General features: G+C 42.5%; 2 protein-coding genes and 4 non-coding genes across 10 annotated transcripts; 5 read left to right on the top strand and 1 right to left on the bottom strand.

Moving 5' to 3' along the window:
- Window positions 1–467: 467 nt before the first annotated feature.
- LOC150014479 (uncharacterized) lies at window positions 468–6,392 on the top strand. Of its 4 annotated transcripts, XM_090268932.1 has the most exons (6): window positions 487–549; window positions 1,167–1,296; window positions 2,057–2,144; window positions 2,443–2,526; window positions 2,848–2,896; window positions 6,056–6,392. In XM_090268932.1, the coding sequence occupies exons 3-6, from the start codon at window positions 2,110–2,112 to the stop codon at window positions 6,311–6,313; spliced, it is 426 nt and encodes a 141-aa protein (XP_090125058.1). In that variant the 5' UTR covers window positions 487–549; window positions 1,167–1,296; window positions 2,057–2,109; the 3' UTR covers window positions 6,314–6,392. The 4 variants fall into 4 exon arrangements, with proteins under 4 accessions (XP_090125056.1, XP_090125059.1, XP_090125058.1 ...); XM_090268930.1 differs by lacking the exon at window positions 1,167–1,296 and having other exon boundaries at window positions 468–549; window positions 6,056–6,390; XM_090268933.1 differs by lacking the exons at window positions 1,167–1,296; window positions 6,056–6,392 and adding an exon at window positions 3,346–4,046 and having other exon boundaries at window positions 468–549.
- LOC150014483 (small nucleolar RNA SNORA16B/SNORA16A family) lies at window positions 1,130–1,264 on the top strand. The gene has a single exon (XR_016510275.1). It is a non-coding gene; the product is annotated as a small nucleolar RNA SNORA16B/SNORA16A family (small nucleolar RNA).
- Window positions 2,194–2,324, top strand: LOC150014482 (small nucleolar RNA SNORA44). The gene has a single exon (XR_016510303.1). It is a non-coding gene; the product is annotated as a small nucleolar RNA SNORA44 (small nucleolar RNA).
- Window positions 2,554–2,673, top strand: LOC150014481 (small nucleolar RNA SNORA61). Its single transcript, XR_016510326.1, has one exon. It is a non-coding gene; the product is annotated as a small nucleolar RNA SNORA61 (small nucleolar RNA).
- LOC150014480 (small nucleolar RNA SNORD99) lies at window positions 3,200–3,274 on the top strand. The gene has a single exon (XR_016510233.1). It is a non-coding gene; the product is annotated as a small nucleolar RNA SNORD99 (small nucleolar RNA).
- On the bottom strand, window positions 4,474–21,333 carry TRNAU1AP (tRNA selenocysteine 1 associated protein 1). 2 transcript variants are annotated; one of them, XM_090268928.1, is made up of 9 exons: window positions 21,221–21,333; window positions 20,594–20,691; window positions 15,861–15,960; window positions 14,928–14,980; window positions 13,067–13,198; window positions 11,990–12,109; window positions 8,605–8,767; window positions 8,366–8,399; window positions 4,474–4,899 (listed from the first exon to the last, which is right to left on the bottom strand). In XM_090268928.1, exons 1-9 carry the CDS (start codon window positions 21,245–21,247, stop codon window positions 4,763–4,765), a joined length of 864 nt encoding a protein of 287 aa, XP_090125054.1. In that variant the 5' UTR covers window positions 21,248–21,333; the 3' UTR covers window positions 4,474–4,762. The 2 variants fall into 2 exon arrangements, with proteins under 2 accessions (XP_090125054.1, XP_090125055.1); XM_090268929.1 differs by lacking the exon at window positions 21,221–21,333 and adding an exon at window positions 21,067–21,210.
- Window positions 21,334–21,650: the final 317 nt, after the last annotated feature.

Raw genomic sequence — 21,650 nt, 5'->3', positions numbered from 1 at the left:
AAAGGTACTTACCTCTTAGCGAGAGAGGCATGCTTTGAACAAATAACGCATTCATCTTATGAGCAATCAGTCGCCTCTTCCTAAGACGCCCTCCCAAGACTCCTCTACAAGACCTTACAAAGCCCTCCCCGAAACGCACTCATTCACTGCTCCCCACCAGGCCCACAGCGGTCTGACCAGACCCCTTTTCTCAGCTTTGAAAATCTTCCCAGACTAAACTAGAGGGCACGGAAATTTTGATTCATCTGTAGGACTGAGGAAAATGAGGTTTCTCGGCTACTAAACTCACACTTTACATGATTCTTCCACTCCTTGTGCGAAGGTTCCCGCCCGGCACGCACGTCTGGGAGTCTGACGCACCGCCCTGAGCCGGAAGGCGTAGAGACCGAAGGGACTACAACTCCCAGCGGTCCGTGCGGCGCTCAGTTCCAATCCTCGGGCGCGGCCGCGAGAGGTGGAGCGTATATATACTCCCGCCCGGCGCCGCGATTTCCTTTCTTCGGACCGACGCGTTTCTGGCTGTTTGGAGAAGAAGAGCGAGTGGTGCAGGTATTTGTGCCCGTCCTCTACCAACACACCCTCACCCCCATCACCGCCCTTACCCTTACCGCCATCGGCCCCACACTTGGCTTGGGCTGCCATCCGAGGCTGAAGGATGTTGAGTGTGGCTTGAAGAAGCCCGGCCTCCCCTTCCGCTAGGGCCGGGGTCCAGAGAGGCACGTGGGCCCGCATGCGCAGGCCGCGCCCCTCCCCCAATCCTGCGCTCGTGCAGCGCAGAGCTTGTTTGTGACGGGTAAGTAACGTCAGGCGGCCCGGTGCACAGCAACTCCAGACCTGAAGTAGCTTAATTTTGGGGGGTAGTGGGCCGCGTGTTGGTGTCAGCCAGACCCCGAATCTGAATCTATCTTTAACGCCCACAGCTACCTGCTGGGTGATCTTGGACAAGTGACTTGTCTTTAGTTATCTGGTTGCACGACACATGTTACGGAGATAATCCTGGTGAATATGAGGACCAGGATTTCTGGAGGATGGGTTGTAGGGTCATTCGGGTATTAAGTGGTAATTGGGACCTATAGGATGTCTGCAGGATTTAGGTGAGTTTTAGGGCTGAGCGGACGTTGGGGTGCCCTGTGGCCCTTATCGAAGCTGCTGCTGCTTCCACATAGCTGTTGCAGTCAAAAAGGAGCCCAGAGTGACAGTTTTCCTTGACGGTCGCCGTTCTGTTTGCTGTAACTGATCTGCAACATTTTGGGAAAAGACAGTTTTGAATACCTGCTGTTTCTCAAGTATAAACAGGTATTAAAATTGACGTGCTCCCATAGACCAGCAGAAATGTTGATAGGGTGGCAATATTCAACCAGTGTGCCACGAGAATTTTTAAAACATGTAATATCTGCCCTGGCTGTTGTGGCTCAGTGGATTGAGCACCAGCCTGTAAACTGAGAGGTTGCTGGTCTGATTCCCAGTCAGGGCATGTGCCTGGGTTGCAGGCAGTTCCTGTTGAGGCTACTGATGGATGTTCAGTGTATCTCTTGATGTAACACTCTCTATCTCTTCCTAGGCTCTCTAAAACTTAATGAAATCTTTTAAAAAATATTTTGTTAAAAACTTGCAATACCTGACTGTTTAGGCAGGGGCACTGACCTCTTTTCCCTTAGATGGTAAGTATAATGACAACAGCCAGTACAACAGCAGCCATCCAGTGTGAATGAATCAAAATCATACTTTTTTTTCTTTTTTGGTCACAGCAAAATACATTTTTGTGGGTGTGCTGCAGCATTTTAGTAATTACGTGCCACGAGGTGAAAAAGGTTGAAAATCACTGTAACGGGTCTTGCATGCAGCTTTTGAGAAAGCTTATTGAGGCCAGGATACTATGGAGGGACAGATGGCAGTGGGTTAGACATCTTTATAGGGAAACGCAGTGTCTTGGCAATGCTTTGGGTCATTGCCCTTGAAAGCTTAAGGCTTCAGTACCAGGATGAAAGACCAGTTAAACTTTTATGATGCTAAAGACCAAATAAGATCATTCACAACAGTTGTGTTCTCTTCTTAGGTGAAGATTGCTGGGTGGCTAAAATTGCATTCTGGTGAGTGAGGACTCGAATCATGACGGTGACGGACCCCACCCACCTCAGGGCATGGTAGGTTGCTTGTGGAGACTTAATTTGGGAGCTACCTGGTGATTCAGTACAGCATGTTTCCAAGGGCTGTGGCTGGTTGTAGCCACAGGATCTCCAACTGCATGCGAGAGCAACCTGGAGAGACTTTGACAGCACAGGTCAGCATAATACCTGCAGCTGCCACTCGCCTTTCCTATAATATCTCAGGACCCAGGCTTGGGAGCCTTCCACCTGAGTCCAGGTGTTTCCATCCATTTTCATGCAGATGGATATATTGGATCAACTTTGGTTTAGAGCTTCCACAATTTTTTTCCTGCAGGAAGCCTCCACGTTCCTTGGTAGTGTCTAGTACTGAAAAAGCTGAAGCCATGAGGATGGTGCTGTCCCTGTGCTTGAGAATAAGGTAAAGTTAGATGTTGAAGACAACCTGACCCTCCAGCTCCCTTTCCCATCGGATCTGAACACTGGTCTTGGTGGTCGTAAAAGGAGGAAAAGTAATACTGAAGCTGGCCTAACAGCTCTGTAGCATGTGGGCTAGTTTCAAACAAGGTTGAATTCTTTTTGAACTTGTTTCTTCCTCCCCTGTTAAATGAGATAAAGGGAAGAACTGTAGGAATCTATGGGCAGTTGGTATATTGATTGCCGACTATTTCTGTACTTGGAAGGAAGGGATATACATATCAGTGGCTTTCTTGCCTCGTGAGTGTCCTTTTTTTTTTTTTAGATCTGCTATGGATAACCTGTTACCATATATGAATGATCTACAGAGTTTGGTAAGTTGAATGATGGCCGGCCTGCCTGTGTGCTGTATTTGTTAGCTGCCAGAGAACAAAAATTAATGTTTACAGTATGATTTAGTCTATTAGGTTCACCCATCCTAAGGTCCAAGAGCACATTCTGCTGAGTAGAATGAGCAGAGGGGACAGCCCTGTACTTCGGGCAGCTCGGACTGGTGGCTGTGAATATGCTATGTAGTAGCTTGAGCTCCTGCTCCTTTGGGTAACCTTAAACCACGGGAGATAGATTTGGTAGAAACAAGTAGTACTATCTAGTTTGGAGTGTTTTATTTTAGGGTGACTGGTCTGGGATGAAACCTAATCTTAAGTGGACATCTATGGATGATAAATGCGGATATGGGACTGAGACCAGTTCTTAGGAAGTGCCTGGGTGGCATTGATTAATTCGGGCAGTACTAATACACTGGCTTATACTTCCTTTTCAGGAGATGCAGTATGGGACGAAGGAAGCTAAAGGACAAGTTTCTGAGGGAAAGACTGGCTGACTGTCCAGAACAGTTAGATCCAGGCCAGAACAGAGGCTAAATAACGCTAAATCGTCAGACCACCCCCCATGGTTTACAGCCTTTGCCCCCCCCACCCCTTATCTGGGATGGTCCGCTATCCATCCTGCCCTGCAGTGTGGAGGATTGCCTTAATAAACTCCTAATGTAATGAAGTTGTCATCCTTTTTCTTTGGGCTCAGTCCCAGGAAATTTCCCCCACAGGTAATTTTATGTGAAAACAAGTCATCTTGGTCATTTTGCAAGTGCTTGGTAGGTGCCCTATCTAAATACTTTGTAGACCCAAACTAAATCAGTCTCAATCTCTTGATTTGTAAAAGCCTGACCTTTCAGAAAGGACAATATGATCAGTTCTATAATTCGAATTAGATGTGGTTCTCCTTTGCTGAGCCTAAGATTAGATCTTTGACGGCTTTTGTGGTATAGACACTTAATTCAGTTGTAGCTCCCCTGCCAGTCCCTCCCCCACAAACAACTCTGGCACAAACCAAATTTGATGGAGATTTCTAGTATAGGCTCAGACTCTTGAGGAAGAGGGTTCTGGATACTGGAGATGGCAAAAAAAGGCCCTTCCTGATTTGTTAGGGAACGTGTGTGTTTGCAGTGCATCTTAGCTGGCTCCCATCACTGTATTACACACCCGGCTATGCAACCTTAGTCCCCAAGCTGGAACTAGTCTTGACTAGTGGCCAGACTTGAAAATGTTGGAGGGAAGGGAGTGCTTGAAGGGCAGATGGAAACTGCCCACCCTTTGACATACAGCAGGTGATCCATACATTCTGATCCCAGAGAGCCATAAAGACTTGGGTGCCTGTCATCTGAGAAGCGTCCCTGGCTATACTGATTCATATGGTTAGTAATTCTACTTTGGTTAAAACTGTCCTAATCTCTAGAAGTATCGATAACTACTAAAGGATTGTTCAAAAACAAACTGGAATCTTATTCAACCCCTCTTCAATAGTTAGTTCTTGGTTTGCAGACTCAAATGGCTCACTGCATCAGATGAAGGCAACAGTGTTGCAGTGAGAGTCATAATCTCAGGAACCTTGGTTATTAAAAAAATTCTTAAAGGCTTTATTTTTAGAGGGCAAGGGAGGGAAACATTGATGTGTGATCAGTTGCCTCTTGCACGCCCCCAACTGGGGACCTGGCTCCTGACCAGGAAACAAACCAGTGACCTTTGGGTTCGCAAGCTAGCGCTCAATCCACTGAGCCACACCAGCCAGGGCTTGATTATTAAAATCTTATAAAATGTTGCCAAAAAGGTAAAAGTTCTTGAGTTTTTGTTTTAAAGGAGTTTCTTCTCATACAGTCCATTCTGGCTGTCCTTTTGTCCTGGCTACATCATGGCAGGAATCTCTGAAGACACTGTGTCCAAGGGCTGCCAGTGACAATCCATCAGTGCGTCATACAGCTCCTCACTCTGCTCCATGAACTCCTTATTGGCCTCAGTCACATCCAGCTGTGGCATGGGGTCTGGAACAGAAACAAGGTGCATTTAGGGAGCACCAAGGGCAAAAGCACTCAGCAGCCGCAAGACCTCAAGAGACTTGGCTTCAGTTCCCTACCCAGGACTTCCTGTTTTCTAGGGCAAGTTCCCATTTGTGTCAGCATTCCCTCCTAACTCACAGGGCTCATACAACTGCCTTGCAGGGCTCCTGTGAGGATGAAAATGGGATAATAAACTGTGTAGTTAGTGTTCACATAACGGTGACTGTTACTCCACATTTATTGAAAGCTACACCTATACCTAGCCATCACATGCCCTGGATTTCCTGGTGTGGTTTTATCAGTTTTGGGCTTGAAAAATCTGATCCAAATTACTAAACCCAAAACACTATTCTTAAAAGAATATTAATTTAACACTGCCCTGCTTGGTATGGCTCAGTGGGATGGGTGTGTCCCCCAAACCCAAAGGTCGCAGGTTGATTCTCAACCAAGTCAGGGCACATGCCTGGGTTGTGGGCCAGGTCCCCAGTTGGGGACATATGAGGGGCAACCAATCTATATTTCTCTCCCTTTCTTTCTCCCTCCCGTCTCTCTAAATAAAATCTTTTTTAAAAAAGAGCATGAACCTTGGTTGCACACAATCTAAACCTCAAATTGCATGAATGTTGAATGAAAGTACAGTCAGTATGACTGCATTATATAAAGGCAAAAAACAGGCAAAACTAAACCATATTGTTTAGGGATACATACCTAAGTCATAAACTATACAGAGAAGGAAGAAAATGGTTACCATGAGAACTGACTAGGGGAGGGATGGCTTCTGGAGGCTGGCAATATTCTATTTGACCTGAATGCAGGTTTCACAGGCAAGTGCTTTATAATTACATGTTAAACTATACATTTGTTTTATGTACTTACCCATATATGTATTTCACAATAAAAGTTCAAAAAAACTATGATAACGTTTTATACTTTTAGTCTTGTGTTGGTTCAAAATGCACATACACAGACACACATCCATTCATAAAAACATTTTAAAACTAATGGGAAAATTAAAGACTTAAGTAAACAGAAAGACATCCCATGTACTTGGTAGACAATTTTAAGATGGCAAAACTCCCCAAATTGATCACATTCAATACAATTCCTATCAAAACTAGCTTTTTTTTTTTTTTTTTTGCAGAAAATGACCAGTTGCCCCATCAGGTGTGGCTCAGCGCCAGCGCCGGCCTGTGAACTGAAAGGTCGCCGGTTTGATTCCCAGTCAGGGCACATGCCTGGGTTGTGGGCCAGGTCCCCAGTTGGGGGCGAGCAAGAAGCAACTGATGTCCCCCCCCCCACTCTAAATAAAATATTTAAAAAAGAAAATGACAATCTGATCATAAAATTTATATGGAAATGCAAGGGATCCAGAATAGGCAAAACAATCTTTAAAAATTAGAACGAAATTCAAGAATTAACACTTCACTATATCAAAACTTACTGTAAAGCTACAGTAAGAGAGATTGGCAGTGGTCTGAGAACAGATCAATGACTAGGAAACAAACTTATACATTAATAGTAAACTGCTCTTCCACAAGGTTACCAAGACAATTCAATGGGTGTGTAACAGTCTTTTCAACAAATGGCACTGGGTTAACTAATTATACAGGGGTAGGGGCAAAAGTAGGTCTACAGTTGTGAGTACACAAAGTTAATTTATTAATTATTGTATTGTTTTCCATATGAATAACAACCTACTTTTGCTCCAGCCTATACTGTATATGGTGACTATGTTAACTACATTTATTGTGGTGATAATTTTGCAATATATACAAACATTAAATCATGTACAACTGAAACTAATACATTATGCAAGTATAACAATATATTATACAAATGTATGTCAATTATGCCTCAATTAAAAAAAAGTACCATTATCTGTTTAACAAATCCTCTATTGGATATTTACCTGTACTGATGATTACCATTGGGAATAAAATAAAGTAAAATTACTGATTCAAAGGATAACTTATAAAAGTATTATTTTAATTTGTATTTCATTATTAATAGTGTGATGGTTGAATTTTATGTGAACTTGGCTAGGCTGTGGCGCCCAGTTGTTTGGTCAACCACCAGCCTAGATGCTGCTCTAAAGGTATTTATCTGCAACCAGTGACTTTAAATAATGGAGACTATTATCCTCAATAATGAGGGCAGGCCTACTCAATCAACTGAAGGCCTTAAGGCCTTAAACTAGTTTCCCAAAGAAGATAATCTGCTACAATACTGCTGACATAGAAATCCTACTTAAGTTTACAACTCGCTGTTCCGCCTTCTACACGGATAGATATATCCAATTGGTTCTGTTTCTCTGGAGAACCTTGACTGACATAAGAGTATGTTTTAAATTTTTCTCATGGTTTATTAGCCATTTGTGTTTCTTTTGTAAATTACTTCCAGCTTTCTCACCTCCTCTTAAGACTCTGCTCTCATTCTCAAACCAGTCAGTGATGAATCTTTTCACATAAATACTATGCCCATTATGCACACACAGGGATATTTCTCTCTTTTGCAATTTTAAACTAAATTATGAGTTGGAGATTTGAGCATTTACAGAGACTCCAAGTGGAAAATGTTAACAGAAAGCAAGGCTAGGATGATTTCTCCATTCAATGTAGGTAACAGCTATGGGAACAGAGTAAAGGGCTCGACCAAGGGCAGGCCTTTGCATGTGCTGACTTCCAAGGACACATAAATAAAAGCACCCTTCCTGAATCTGAAGACCCTCTGGAAATGGCCTACTGAAGCCAAGAACTAGATGGAGAAGGGTAACAATCCCTTCTGTGCACCCCCTCCATTGTGTGGTTACATTAGGTTAAAATGGGAGGCCTTATAACTCAGTGGAAAAGAGCGCAAAGTCTGGGGCAAAACTGCAGAGGTGCCCAGACTGACTGACTCTTGCAATGATGCTGACCTTGAACAAGTAATTTAACTTCTCTACCTCAGTTTTTTATTCTATAAAAATCAGGATAATTGTGGGACTTACCTCAAAACTGTTGTGAAGGATAAATTAGTTAATACATGTAAAGTGCTTCTAGGGAGTGACTGGCTACCTTCCTCCACTATAAAGCTGCTTCCCCCTGGGCTCTCTGGGATCTGCACTCACACCTCTGGGTGACACACACACTTCTCCCTGTAATTATGTATGCACTGATTCTCATTAAAACGTAAGCTCCTCCAGCCCTGGCCCGGTAGCTCAGTTGGTTCAAGTATCAACCCGATACACCAAGGTCATGGATTCGATCCCTGGTCAGGGCACATATGAGAATCAATCACATGGATGTATAAATAAATGGAACAAATCAATGTTTCTCTAAAATTCAAATAAAAAAGTTTCTTCAGGCAGAATTCACCATGCATTCCTTCAGCATCTAGCTGAAGGCACAGTGCCAGACACAAAGCAGTCACTGCATAATGGCTGACAGCGGGAATGAGTGACGGACTCCCTTACCTTCCAATGCGTCATCTCCGACTTCTTCATATGTCTGTCAAGAGACCAAGAGGTGGGTGAGAAGGATGGTGAATTCCTGGCCCAAGACTAGGATGGCTTGTTTTTAACAAGAACTAGGTTGCTCTATCTTTCCCCATTTTCATTAACATCCTGGCCTTATCAATCCTATCCTGGAGAATGATCCATGTCTCTAAAGGATGACACTACCCAAGACAGCAGACTCGCCAAGTCACGGTTACCTGCATGGTGCTCTGCGTGTAGCCATACTGGGGATAACTGTAGCTGTAGCTGCCTGTGTTCTGGTCATAGCCCCACTGGGCATAGTAGTTCTGGTACTGCTGGTAATACTGGTTGTAGCTGTAACTGTACATCTGACTATATTCCACTGGCTTCACACGACTCCTTAAATGAAGAAAGAACCAAAGATAAGCAAACTGAGCAAACATGTCCATAACACTTATTAACCAAACAGGGACTGTTCTAAGTACTTTACACAGATAAACTTCATTTTAATCCCCACACAATCCTGTGCAATAAATACACATTAATCCTCTTTTACAGACGAGAAAACTGAGGTATAGAGAGGTTGCATAATTTGTCCAAGGTCGCACAGCTAATAAGTGATTCAGTCCAGGCAGGCAGGCTCCAGAGTCTATGCTTGAAAAACAGGAGCTTTCAAGGGTTAGGTTTGCCTCTCTTATCAAACCCTGCCAGTGCTGACCTCTCCTCAAGATCTTGGAGGCCTGCTTTTTTACCAGCCACAAAGGCTCCGGTAAACATGACCTGAAGAATCTGGATTTAGGATGACCCAAGAAGCGTTTTGAACTATAAAATATCTCATCACCTCTTCCACACAAAAAATGAAGTACCCCAGTACCCTTATTGGCATCACTGTAGTCACAGCTACTGTTTATGGAGTAGGTCCCCAGGAGCTGTGCCAATTACTTTCCATACATGGTCTCCTATTTTTAAGTCCTGCACAGCCCCATGACAGAGTGATTATGTATTATTCCCATTTACAATGAGAATACTGACTCTCTAAAAGGTGATTTACCCAAGACCACACCCACAACTGGAGCCACGTGTAACCCCAAGGCTCATGCTCCTAATACCACAGCATGACATACAGCACCTAGCCTGACAGACTCAAGACATGTTGCCCGCCTCCTACACCCTGAACTTGCCAATCAGGGCTGAGGCCCAGGGTCAGTTAAAAGCTTTCTTATCCTGATTGCACATCTGTCCCAACTGCTAACTAAAGACAATGTCAAGTCTGCAAAGGATCCATTGTTCTCAAAAAAAAAACAAACAAACAAAAAAAAAAAAACATGTGTGAGTAGGCTTTTGAAACAGGCCTGGGGTATGACTAGCAGTCCCAGCTGAGGAATCAAAGATAACTCAAGACATGACAGCGCTCCTCCAGAGTCATTGTACTCCGACATGCCAGAGTCTGGCCTAATGCACACTGAACACGCGCAGCTGGTTTATGAGGAGAATTTTCCCTAACAGTCATACTGTGTGGCACACATTACATCCTCATGATTGGTGGTGCATTCTATCTCCCAATGAAACCAAAGAGGAAACCAAGTCATAAGCAGGAGTTGAACTACCATAATCTGAATGTGCTCTTAAGTTTCTTGTAAGTTCAATGTCTGCTTGGTGAGCAGGACTCAGCCAGAGCAGTTAGACTCCACATCTGATGACCTCCTGACAGGGTGGCTAATGATGTCAAATAGCAAACTCCCTCTTCCTCCTAGAGCCAGGCTGAAAACTGGTAACATTTTGCCTCCGTGACTCCCCTTTCATGGATGCTCTCAAGGATGTCCACCCTGCTCCTGCCATGTCAGGTAACTGAAGGCATAGTCAGGGTCTGTACATTTCTGTTTTGTTTCTCCACACTCTGCTCTTACAACCTAGCTCTCAAAGGGAACTCTTATCTCCCTCAATTTCTAGTGCTTGAGAGCACTTCCCCAGAAACAGGCACCAAATATTGACAACATTCAAGGAAGAACTTGTAGATATAACAATATAACCCCTTTGCAGAAAGGACTTTGTTAGAATATACAATTAGAATAATTACCTGCAGCTGTTAAAAATATTATAATGACAATTGTGTAACTATATGGAAAAGTGAGCGTGTATACCGAGTAAATGGGGGAAAAGAGCACTGTTATTGTAAAATGAATAAAGAAACAAATCTACGGCATGGAAACTGACCCATATGTAGTGTGTGTATGTGTATGTACATCTATATATCATTAATAGCTATTGAGAAGCCTGGAAACAAACTCAGAAATTATAACTCGTCACTTTAGGGTAATGAAGAAATCTCTTTCTTAAAATAGTTTCTTTATTATTTTTATATATAAAATAGAGTTAGAAAAAAATAACACTTTGGGGAGGGGATCACTCAGGCTGATCTTCTATGCATTAAAAAGTTAAACCATAAAGAAACTCCAAATCTTTTGTCACTTTAGAAATCATGGCCATTTGAAGTTCTGCAGATGGACTTGTGGAGGGGTCCCCACCTCTTTGGGACCCAAGGTTTTGGATCCCTGTTTCTTCCCACTGCCTACGGGTTTTCGCTCTCGTTAGGCTTTAGGTAGAACTTTTCTGGTGATTGTTATCATTAAAGCCGCAGGAAGGAGCGAAGGAGTCATTGGGCAAAAGTCAAATGGGTGGAAAGCAGGATACAAAATTCTCTCGTGTTCTCAAAAAATGAAGGAAACACTAAATAGCTAAAGTAAAAGACGTCAAACCAAAAAAGAAAAAGAATGCAGACAGTCTTGTACTTTTGGCGCAGTTTCTGAGTCTTCAGGTTACTGACTTTTAGGTGGAGAGAGGTGAGCAGGGAAGTGTCTGTGGTGGGGACTGTCCTGTGCATCACAGGACATTTAGCAGCATCTCTGGCGTCTACTCATTAGATGCCAATAGCACATCCCCCTCACCCCAAGTTTTAACAACCAAAATTGTCTCCAGGCGTTGCCAAGGGCCTCTGATGGACAAAAAATGGCCCCTTGTTGAGAACTACTGCTTTGGCCAAAAGGTGCAAGATTCTATGGAGAGAAAAGTTGTCTTAACACCTGAGAAACCTGCTTGGAGCTGTTATCTGCCTAGCATGACAGGTACAGTAGTGATATATATTCTAATCTAGAGTGTTTGGACCATTAATTTTTAGCCATTTCCACAACATGGAACATTCACAGGTTTGTAGGTTTCACTGATATAAATAAGGCTAAAATTGGGTAGTATTTTTTTCCTCCTGCTCAATTCTTATTAATTCTCTGGATAAATGTCTAACAGCGGCACTACTGGGTAAGAGCAGGGACACTATGTATGTGTAGCCAAACTGCTATCAGCAATGTCTGAATGTGTCTGTCTCCCCTAGTTACAGCTGTCCCCCTCCATAAGCTTCTGGAGGGGCAGGGTTATGCTTATTCATCTCCAATACCCAGGAGGCAGCCTGGCTAATACCAGGCATTCTGCATTTGTGAGCTGAACTGAATCTCCCTGTAGCCTTCCATCCAGCATGTGGATGCTCTGATTATCAACAGACAGGTGAGAAGTGTCCAGGTGGCGGTCAGTCCAGAGGCCCCCCACCTTCTCTGCCGGCGCAGGACTCACGCTTTAGGGATTGCCACACTCAGCCGCACTGGTTTAGACCCCAGTCCTACTGCTCCCTGGCACTCTGTCAAGGCTCGCTTCTGTTCCAGTTCATCTGTGAATTTCACAAAACCATAGCCCCTGCAGGAAAAAATAAAAAACAAACCACACATGATATATAGATCACAAATGGGATAAAGCTAAAGTCTAAGAATGGGAAAAGGGCTGACAGGGACAAAAAGAGTTCATCAAACTGTGTGGGCAGGCGTGCCGCAGAGCCGTGCAAGACCCAAGCACTGGCAGGCCCTGAGATCTCTAGGAATCCCTGCTCTCAGTGCACCATTCTCTCTACACCTTCGCTGATAGGGCTTCTGCCCAAATAATAGCTTCCTCCCAATCTACTAGAAAATATTATCATTACGGTAACAGCAGTAGTAATTGTAAAAGTTTCTTCAGCAACTATGTACTGGGCACTGGGACTCAGTAGTCACAGGCAGACAAGCTTCCTGGTCTCCTGAACTCATATTCGACTTGGGGGAATAAATGAATGATAGCTAATATTTAATGAGCACTTCTTATTTCCCAGACACTGTGCTGAGCACTTTTTCCAGGGTTACCTCATTGAACGGTCCAACAATTTGACGTAGTATCCACATCTTAGTGAAGAGGGAATCAAAGCTCAGAGGGGTTTACTAATTTGCCTAAAGTCATAGCAGAAGCAGGATTCAAATCCAGGTCTGTCAGACTCCCAAAGAATGAGTTTTTTTTTGAAGTTTTTCCACTTTTGAAGTAACAATAATAAATAAAATAACAAACATCTGTAAAGCATTTCCTATTGCTTTATTTATATGACATCACTTCATCCTTATATCGCCCGTGAGCAGATACTATGAGTCAGTCCTGCTTCACACATGAGGAAATAGGGTCAGAGGTTCGGTAACTTGTCTCCTACACAATCCCTGGCCAGTACTGCAGCCGGGATTCAACCCAGGCAGCTGGGCTCCAGAACCTGTGCTCACGGCCTGTCTGTAACACCTCAATCGAAGAGGAAAACGCTGAAACTAACAGGGTGGGCATCAGTAACAGGTAAGGCCTTACTTAGACACGCCTGTCGGGTCCAAAACCACCTTGCCTCCCCGGCAGGAGGGGTAGACCTTGACGAAGAACTCGTACAGCATGCCATCATCCACATCTGGGGTCAGGTCCCCCACAAAGAGGGAGTACTCAGGGCTGAGAGGAGAGAATAAGATTCAGAGACAAGGCCTTTGTTCTGACGAGCTGTTGTGGCCCATTCCAGGTAAACCTGATCTAGGCCTTCTGTGGGGAGGAATGGCCCATCTGTTGGGTCCTTAATCAGGTCCTAATTTGTTTCACTCGGCAGTCCCGGCAGAAGAGGTATGGAAGTAGTCCTCTGATCCACCCAAGTCCTTCATCCACTGCACAAAGCCTGTCTGGCTTCAAGGAGTGCATGAGTGCAGATGGGGGTCAAGGTCAGAGGTACTCAAAACATAAAACTAGATGTTCTCTTGTCATTGCATATATATTTTTTAAATTATTATTATTTTATTTTTAAAGATTTTTATTTATTTACTTTTAGAGGGGAAAGGAGGGAGAAAGAGGGAGAGAAACATTAATGTGTAGTTGTCTCTCGCGCACACCCAATTGGGGACCTGGCCTGCGACCCAGGTATGTGCTCTGACCGGGAATTGAACCTGAGACCCTTTGGTTCACAGGCCAGTGCTCAGTCCACTGAGCCACACCAGCCAGGGCTCATTGCATATTTTTAATTTAAATGGTGAAAGACAGAGAGAAAGAGAGAGAGAGAGAGAGAGAGAGAGAGAGAGAGAGAGAGAGAGAGAGAGAGAGAGAGAGAGAGAGAGAATGAGAACTGAACTTTATCCACTAAAGACCTAAAACCTAGCTAAAACGCAATCCCCCAAGTTTTGGAACAGAGGTCATTAAGCTTTTTCTGTAAAGGGCCAGGGTACCTATCGTCTCTGTCGTTTTTTCTTTGTCTGTTTCCACTATCCTTTAAAAATTTAAAAACCACTTTTAGTCCATTTTTAGGTGATTCAAAGCAGGCCAGTTTGCCAACCTTTGATCTAAAATAATTCTTTAAAAACATTTTTTTTAAGTAAAAAAAAAGAACAAGCAAACTCATTATTATTTTCTTATTTCAAATATGATACATATTCCTTGTGTAAAATCAGAATACACAAAAGGAGAAAGAAAAATAAAATTATCAACTCAACCACTCGGAGGTAAGTGATGAAAACTTGATATATACTTTTTCCCTTTGCCTTCTTTTGAATTTACAAAAGTTAAATATGATGTTTTATTTCTAGCATTTTTCACTTTTAACAGCCAACATCTTGACATGTCAGTATTCTGCTATAGCATGACTCATTAATGGATATATTTTACTTCTATTAATAAATATATTGTAATTTAAACCACTTCTCTATTATTAAGATTATTTTGTTTTTCCCCAATTTTGGCCACTCTAAATGATATTTCAATTAACATCTTCAAGGCAAATCTTGCATACACCATGAATAAATTCTGAGAAGCAGAATTATAGGGTCAATGGGTACAAATCTTTTTAAAGCTTTTGATACATTGTTTTAAAGTTTTCAAAAGCAACCTGAAATGCTGAATCAAATTATATTGCTATAACAAGTCAATTATTATGGAATAAAACCTCAACGCTATGGGAAGTAATGGGGTAGAAGGCTAGAAAGAGACCAAATACAGAGAAGTCATGGGCTTCAACATGAAACATAATGGGAAGCTCCACTAACGGGGAATAGACAGGAGCTGTCCTTAAGGAGGGAGGCTAAGTGGAGCCAAATTCAACTCCTTATCCTCCTCGTTCGTGGTAACCTGCACAATGATGCATCTTTTTCTATTTAGACATTTCTTGGGGCTTGAAGCTTCCTTGGGGCTACACTGTACTTACCTGTTATCTGGTTGTTTCCCATAAGTAGCATAATTCAGTTTAAAACGCTTTGCCTGGAAATTTAAAAACAAACAAACTAAAACAGAGAAAGGTATTTTAAGAGTCAAAACAATATTTGAATAAAACTGAAATAAATTACCTTGGCCAAAACATCTCCCCCTCTCTAAGCCTCAGCTTTTTCTCCTGTTTAAAATGAGGGGGTTGCACAGATGACCGCTAAGGGCACCGCCAGCTCCATGGTTCTGAGCCCAGGTGGACTAGCGTGGTGCCGCTGTAAGCTAAGTAACTGTGGGAAGAGCAGAGTATAACTCTCTTGAAATGTGTCCTCACTATTGCCAGCCTGTTCCACTTTCTCAATCAGGCAAGAGGTGCAGTTTCAGGTCTTCCATTAAGGGAGGCAGTGGGTAGAGTGAAAAGAGCATGGATTTCAGGGTCAACAAATCTTTAGTTTGCATCCTGGTTTTGCCGCTTACTACCTATTTTGCCTTTGGCAAATTATTCCACTTTCCTAAGCTTCAGTTTCCCGGTCTGTCAAAGATAACAATGCCTACTCTTCAGGGTTGTTATAGAATTAAATAAAACAATATAGCCCTGGCCCTGGTTGGTGTGACTCCATGGATTGAGTGCTGGCCTGAGAACCAAAGGGTCGCCGGTTCGATTCCCAAGCTGGGCACATGCCTGGGTTGTAGGCCAGGTCTCCAGTTGGGGGCGCCAAGAGGCAACCACACATTGATGTTTCTCTCCTCTTTCTCCCTCCCTTGCCCTCTCCCTAAGAATAAGTTAGAATAATAATAATAATAATAATGTAGCCCTGGTAGGGTAGCTCAGTTGATTAGAGCATCATCCTCATAAAAAATAATATATAGTAGGGATTCAATAAATGATACTTATTGATAATAAATGGCAACATCATCATTATCTAAGTGTCCTTACTGGTGTGGCTCCTGGAAGGGGTTTCCCATTAATTTTATGCAAACACTTTTCAGCTGTGGCCAAATCTGCAAATTCTACAAAACAGTAGCCAGCTGGGATCCTGGAAAGAAATAAAACAGAGAAAGAGAATGGTTAAAGAGGCGGTTCCCAGATAAGAGACTGAGTCTTGGCCTGAAGGTAGGAAAAAATGTTTTTCTAATCAGAGTCTATGCTGTTTTTTTTCCCTGCCAAATTCCAGTTCAGAACTAACTTACAAATATAAGACTGTCAATCTGGGCCAGTCCCTGACGTAGTAAACATTTATGTACTGTTTTACCTATGAAGTACTTTTGCCTTTAATAAGACATTACAGGATATATTAGGTGTAGAATAAGTAAAACACAACCAAAAGGAAACAGACAAATCCAGAATATAGGACCAGAATCCAGAATGTAGGACCTTATGTAAGATAACTAGCTCTACCTCTTTAAAAAGTCAATGTTTATGAGAAAAGAAAAAGGTGGGCTTTTCTACACTAAAAGGAGAGAACACACTAAAGAACTAAATGCAATGCAGAATCTGATCTCTGATTGGATCCTAATTCATTAAAAAACAAACCAGCTCTGTCTGAGTAGTTCAGTCTGTTAGTTATACAGATGTCCGAAGGTTGCATGTTCAATCCCTGGTCAGGGCACATACAAGAATCAATCAACAAATGCATAAGTAAGTGGAACAACAAATCAATGTTTCTTTCTCCCTGTCTCTCTTTCTCTCTCCCCAAAAAATTAATACATTTTTAAAAATTTAAAAACAAAAAAGCTACAAAAGATAGGCTGGGACAATTATAAAAATTTAAATGTAAACTGGCCATTATATGGTATATCATTGTTAATTTTCTTACTGTGAGATAAGCACTGTGGTTAAGTAAGAGAATGTCCAGTTTTTAGCAATGTATGCTTAAATTTAAAAAGAAAGTGCCACAATGCCTGTAATTTCCTCTCATATGGTTCAGCAAAAAGAAATCACCTATCTATCTATATCCATCTTTCCAAAGATAGACTTAGGTAAATAGAGAAAATATGGCAACATGTTAACAATTGCTGAAATTAGGTGGTGGCTGTACTGTTAGTCTTTGTAGTTCTGTTTTAAATTTTTCATATCAAAACTTTTAAAAATCACCTCCACAGCCAGGCTCATACAGAGTAGGAGAACGTGGTTCCTATCCTCAAGAAACTTACAATCTAAAAAAAAAAAAAAAAAAAAAAAAAAAGAAACTTACAATCTAGACAAAGTAAATACATGGACCTACTTACTGGGAGATATCTATGAGATTTCTGGTGTTCTAATTTTGATAGTGTCACTAAAAGACATAAGAAGGATACGGCTATATCCTGTGACATCCCTTCCTACTATGAGATACTGAAAACTGTTAAATTTCTTAACATCAGCCTTAAAGCTATTACTAGTGAAAGAATCCAAACTTTTCTGGATATATTACTTTAGATCTTCAGTTAAAATAACCTTATAGACACAAAACCAAGAGGGTATGGGCAAGAGCAGTACCTGAGCCCACGGATCACAGAACAGAGTCTATGAGCTCCATAAATGTTTGGTGATAGGTGAAATGGTGGGCCAAATCTGTCTTGTGTGTGTTGCAATCTTAAGGCTCACAGATGTAAAGACCACCGCCTGTCAGAGCACCCGCTGTGGGCCAGGCACTGCGTCAGCCACTTCACTTGCACCACCTCATCTAACCCTCACATAACTCTGAGGCAAGTGAAAGAAAGCATCACACCTATTTAGATGAGAGGGCTGAGACTCAACAGGATTACACAATATGCCTTAGGGCACACAGCTGGTATGTGCCAAGGGTTGGATTCGAATTCAGGATAGTGTGACTACATCCTTTACCCAACATTTTATTATGAAAAATCCCAAACATAAAAACTGAAATAACTGTACAGCAAATACATATGCACAACCTACAATGAATATTTTTATACTATTTTTATTATTTTTTAAAGATTATTTATTTGTTTTTAGAGAGAGAGGGAGGGAGGAAGAAAGAGAGGGAGAGAAGCATACATGTGAGAGAGAAATATCAATCGCCTTTTTTAAGTGCCCTGAACCGGGACTGAACCTGCAACCCAGACATGTGCCCTGACCAGGAATTGAACTGGTGACCTTTCACTGTGTGGGATGACGCTGACCAACTGAGCCAACTGGTCAGAGTATTGTACTATTTTATCCAACTACCCATCCTTCTACCCATTTATTATCCTTCTTTTCTGATACATTTCAGAGTAAGTTGCAGGTATTGGTATACTTCCGTCAAGTACCTTAACATGAATATTGTTAACTAGAGTTCAATTATTGTTTACAGTTTCTTCTCTTTTGGTTTACATGCAATGAAATGCACAAATCTAAAGAGAGAGAAAAAACTCATGGGCATGGACAACACTGTGGGGATTGCCGGGGGGAGCTGGAGGTGACATTTTTGACATGTTTTTTGTTATTCTCACCTGAGGACATTTTTTCATTTGCTTTTTTAGAAAGAGAGAGGAAGGGAGAGAAACATCGATGCGAGAGAAGCACCGATTGGTTGCCTTTGTATGCACCCAGATGGGGGATGCGCACCGGGTCCAGGGATCAACCTGCAACCTAGGCATGTGCCCTGACTGGTAGTCGAACCCACAATCTTTAGGTTACTGCACAACACTCTCACCAATGAGCCACACCGGTCAGGGCTTTTTTGAATTTAAAAAATTGTGGTTAAATATCCATAACATAAAATTTATCATTTTAGCCATTTTTAAGTGTACATTTCTGCGGTATTAAGTACAACTTATGAAACCCCTGATGCATTTTTAAATTTTTTTTAAGTTTTGCTTTATTTTTCTTTTGACTGACTGCATTTTTTTTTTTTTTTTAAGGCACTATTCTCTATTGCAGCCCCTGCTGGTGTGGCTCAGTGGATTGAGTGCCGACCTATGAACTGAAAGGCTGTTGGTTTGATTCCCGGTCAGGGCACATGCCTGGGGTGCAGGCCAGGTCCCTGGTTGGGGGCATGCGAGAGGCAGCCAACTGATGTTTTTCTTTCACATTGATGTTTCGCTCTTCTTTCTCCCTCTCTTCCCTTCTCTCTGAAAATAAATTATTTTAAATATAAAATAAAATAAAGCACTATACTGCATATTATTTTTCCTTGGGTCTTATATTTTCCCTGGTCTTGGTTTTTAAATTTACACTGATTTATTTTATACAATTATTTTTTTAATTTAATCTTTATTGTATTTTTTTCCCATTACCATTTTAGTCCCCTTATACCTCCTCCCCCCTATTTTAGACAATTCTTGCAAAGTCTTTGCCAGATGAGGCAGCGTGTAAATGCAATGTGTCCATAAGTACCATAACAAACAGCAGAGTTTAGTAATCATGGGTAGAAAAGGATAGTTCCAAGTTTTATTTCAATAAAGATTAAAATGTGAGAGCTTAAGTCAGTGTTTAAAACCACAGAAATCATTACAGAATAACTTTTCATGCTAGGAGCTGATTATCTGGGATTTTCTGTCTACAGGAGCAAGAAAAATATTTAGGTCAGCATGATCCACCAGTCAGAAAATCAGTCCCTGGGTATTGGGGTTCTGAATACACAAAGTACCTGTCAACCAGTCAGAGTTGATCATACTTCATATCTCTCATCTAGATGTTCAATCGTTTGATGTTTTAGCAAGTTACTTTAGTAGAGTAACTGGCACAGTGTAGATGCTCAATAACTACTGTCAAATTGATAAAGGAATCCTCCCATTTCTAACTAGAAACCTAAAGAAAACTAACGCCCACAGAGAAAGAGGAAACTGGAGGCAATAGAGCACCACTATTTGAAAATATGTTTTGCATTGTTTTAACTATTTATTGTCTCATTTCCCCATTAGAATGTAGTAAACTCTATGAAAGGAGAGACTATGTTTGGCTTGTTTCATGGGGATCTAGAACACAAATACATAGTAGAGTCCCTATAAATAATTTTTTTAAATTTTATTAATTTTATTTTTTAGAGAGAAGGGAAGGGAGGGAGAAAGAAAGGGAGAGAAACATCTATTGTTTGCCTCTTGCTCGCCCCCAACTGGGGACCCTGCCCATAACCCAGGCACGTGACTGGGCATTGATCTGGTGACCTTTCATGTACAGGCAGGCACTCAATCCACTGAGCCACACCAGCCAGGGCATATAAATAAATTTATAAATAAATGGCATGAGAGTTAAAGCCACTCATGGCTTTGAGGGTAGAACTGAATTTGGGTCCTGGCTTGTCATCTAATAGCTGTATAACTTTAAGACAGTTACTAAATTTCTCTAATAACAGTACTTTTCTCAGAAGTTTTTGTGATTTTAAATGTTTATTACCTAAAAGATAACCTAATTATATTTACAGAGCAAATGACATGCAGCATTCTTCTAAGTGCTGAATATGAATTAACTCATATAATCCTCACTATAACTCCACCATTTTTATAGTCAAAGTGAAGTAGACAGAGTGGTTAAGCGACTTACCAAAGGTCACACATCAGGCATAGCTTTCAAACACAGGCTGGCTCGCCCCAGAATACATATGCTACACTTCCTCTCAATAAGCCCCCAAATGTCAGCTTTTACAACATTATAATCGCTATTACTAGGGGTGAGAAGCCCTCATTCACCTGAATGACACTGAATTAAAGGAGAACTGAGAAGATGAAAGAAGAGAACAGTACCCAGTGAGGCGGTTTCGGATAATTTTGACGCTCATCACGGTCTCCCCCATGGTGGCAAAGGCTCTGGAGATGAAGTTCTCATCCATGTAAGGCTCCAGCTGCATAAATACAAGAGCAGAGAGATTCAGGCCAGCAGGCAGGATCTGCAAGTCTGACTCCAGAGCCCGTTGCCCTCAGCGCAGGGTTGGCCACAGGCGCCCAAGGGTGAGGGGATGTAGCCAGGTTTTCATCTGCAGAGTAGTCTGAATCCTAGCTCCCGCCTTTCCAGTCCCTTGCATCCCCCCCCTTTGAACTTGCTTCCTTTAGGGATCCTCCCCTTGGATTTAGGAATCCCACCCCTCCAGTCTTAAAACCACAGAGCCCTTCAGAATCCTTGGAATTCCTCCCCGGCTCAGTCTCCAGTGAACCTCTCTTTGCCCTCCAGGAACCCACGCAGGGCCCCAGGAGCCCTGCCCCTCGGACTCAGCCCCTACCCGTGGATGCTCGGATCCGCTTCTGTGTCACCCAAAAGAACTCCCCTTCCCATTCACTTTCATCTCTTTGGCACTGGAGGATGCCCTTCCCTTCAGACCCTCCCTCCCTGCTGACACTAAGATTCCTCCTCGCTGGACGGCCCCTGTCACTCACGTCGCCCATCCACAGGCTGGCCGCCATGCCCCCAGCCGGACCTAGACTTAGCGGGCCGTGCCGCGCTGGCGCGCCAGTCCGCCCCCTCTGGACGCCCACGGAGCATGCGCCGACACCGCCTTCTGCGCACGCTCCGAAACTTGACGCCGAGGGCAGGGCCCCCTGCTGCGGCTCGGGGTTCTTCCGGCGACTGGGCTACTGGGAGGGACGCAGAGCTTCCGGATTGCTGCGGGGGAATTCTGATCCAGGCCTTCTGCATGGTGACTCGGTTACTGGCTTTCTCTGGTTTCTAACTTTATGTATTAAACACACATGCGTACATACAACATTACAAAAGTGATATACGCTCATTGTAAAAACTTGCAAATATAAACATTTTTTTAAAGGTGAAGGTTCCCCTTTGGGAGTCTGGGTGATCCAGTTCCACTGA

The sequence above is a fragment of the Furipterus horrens genome, unplaced genomic scaffold (assembly GCF_987537825.1).
Source record: "Furipterus horrens unplaced genomic scaffold, mFurHor1.1.pri manual_scaffold_3, whole genome shotgun sequence".
Classification (NCBI taxonomy): domain Eukaryota; kingdom Metazoa; phylum Chordata; class Mammalia; order Chiroptera; family Furipteridae; genus Furipterus; species Furipterus horrens.
The sequence above is the reverse complement of the archived record's forward strand: the minus strand, read 5'-3'. Positions and strand labels throughout refer to the sequence as shown.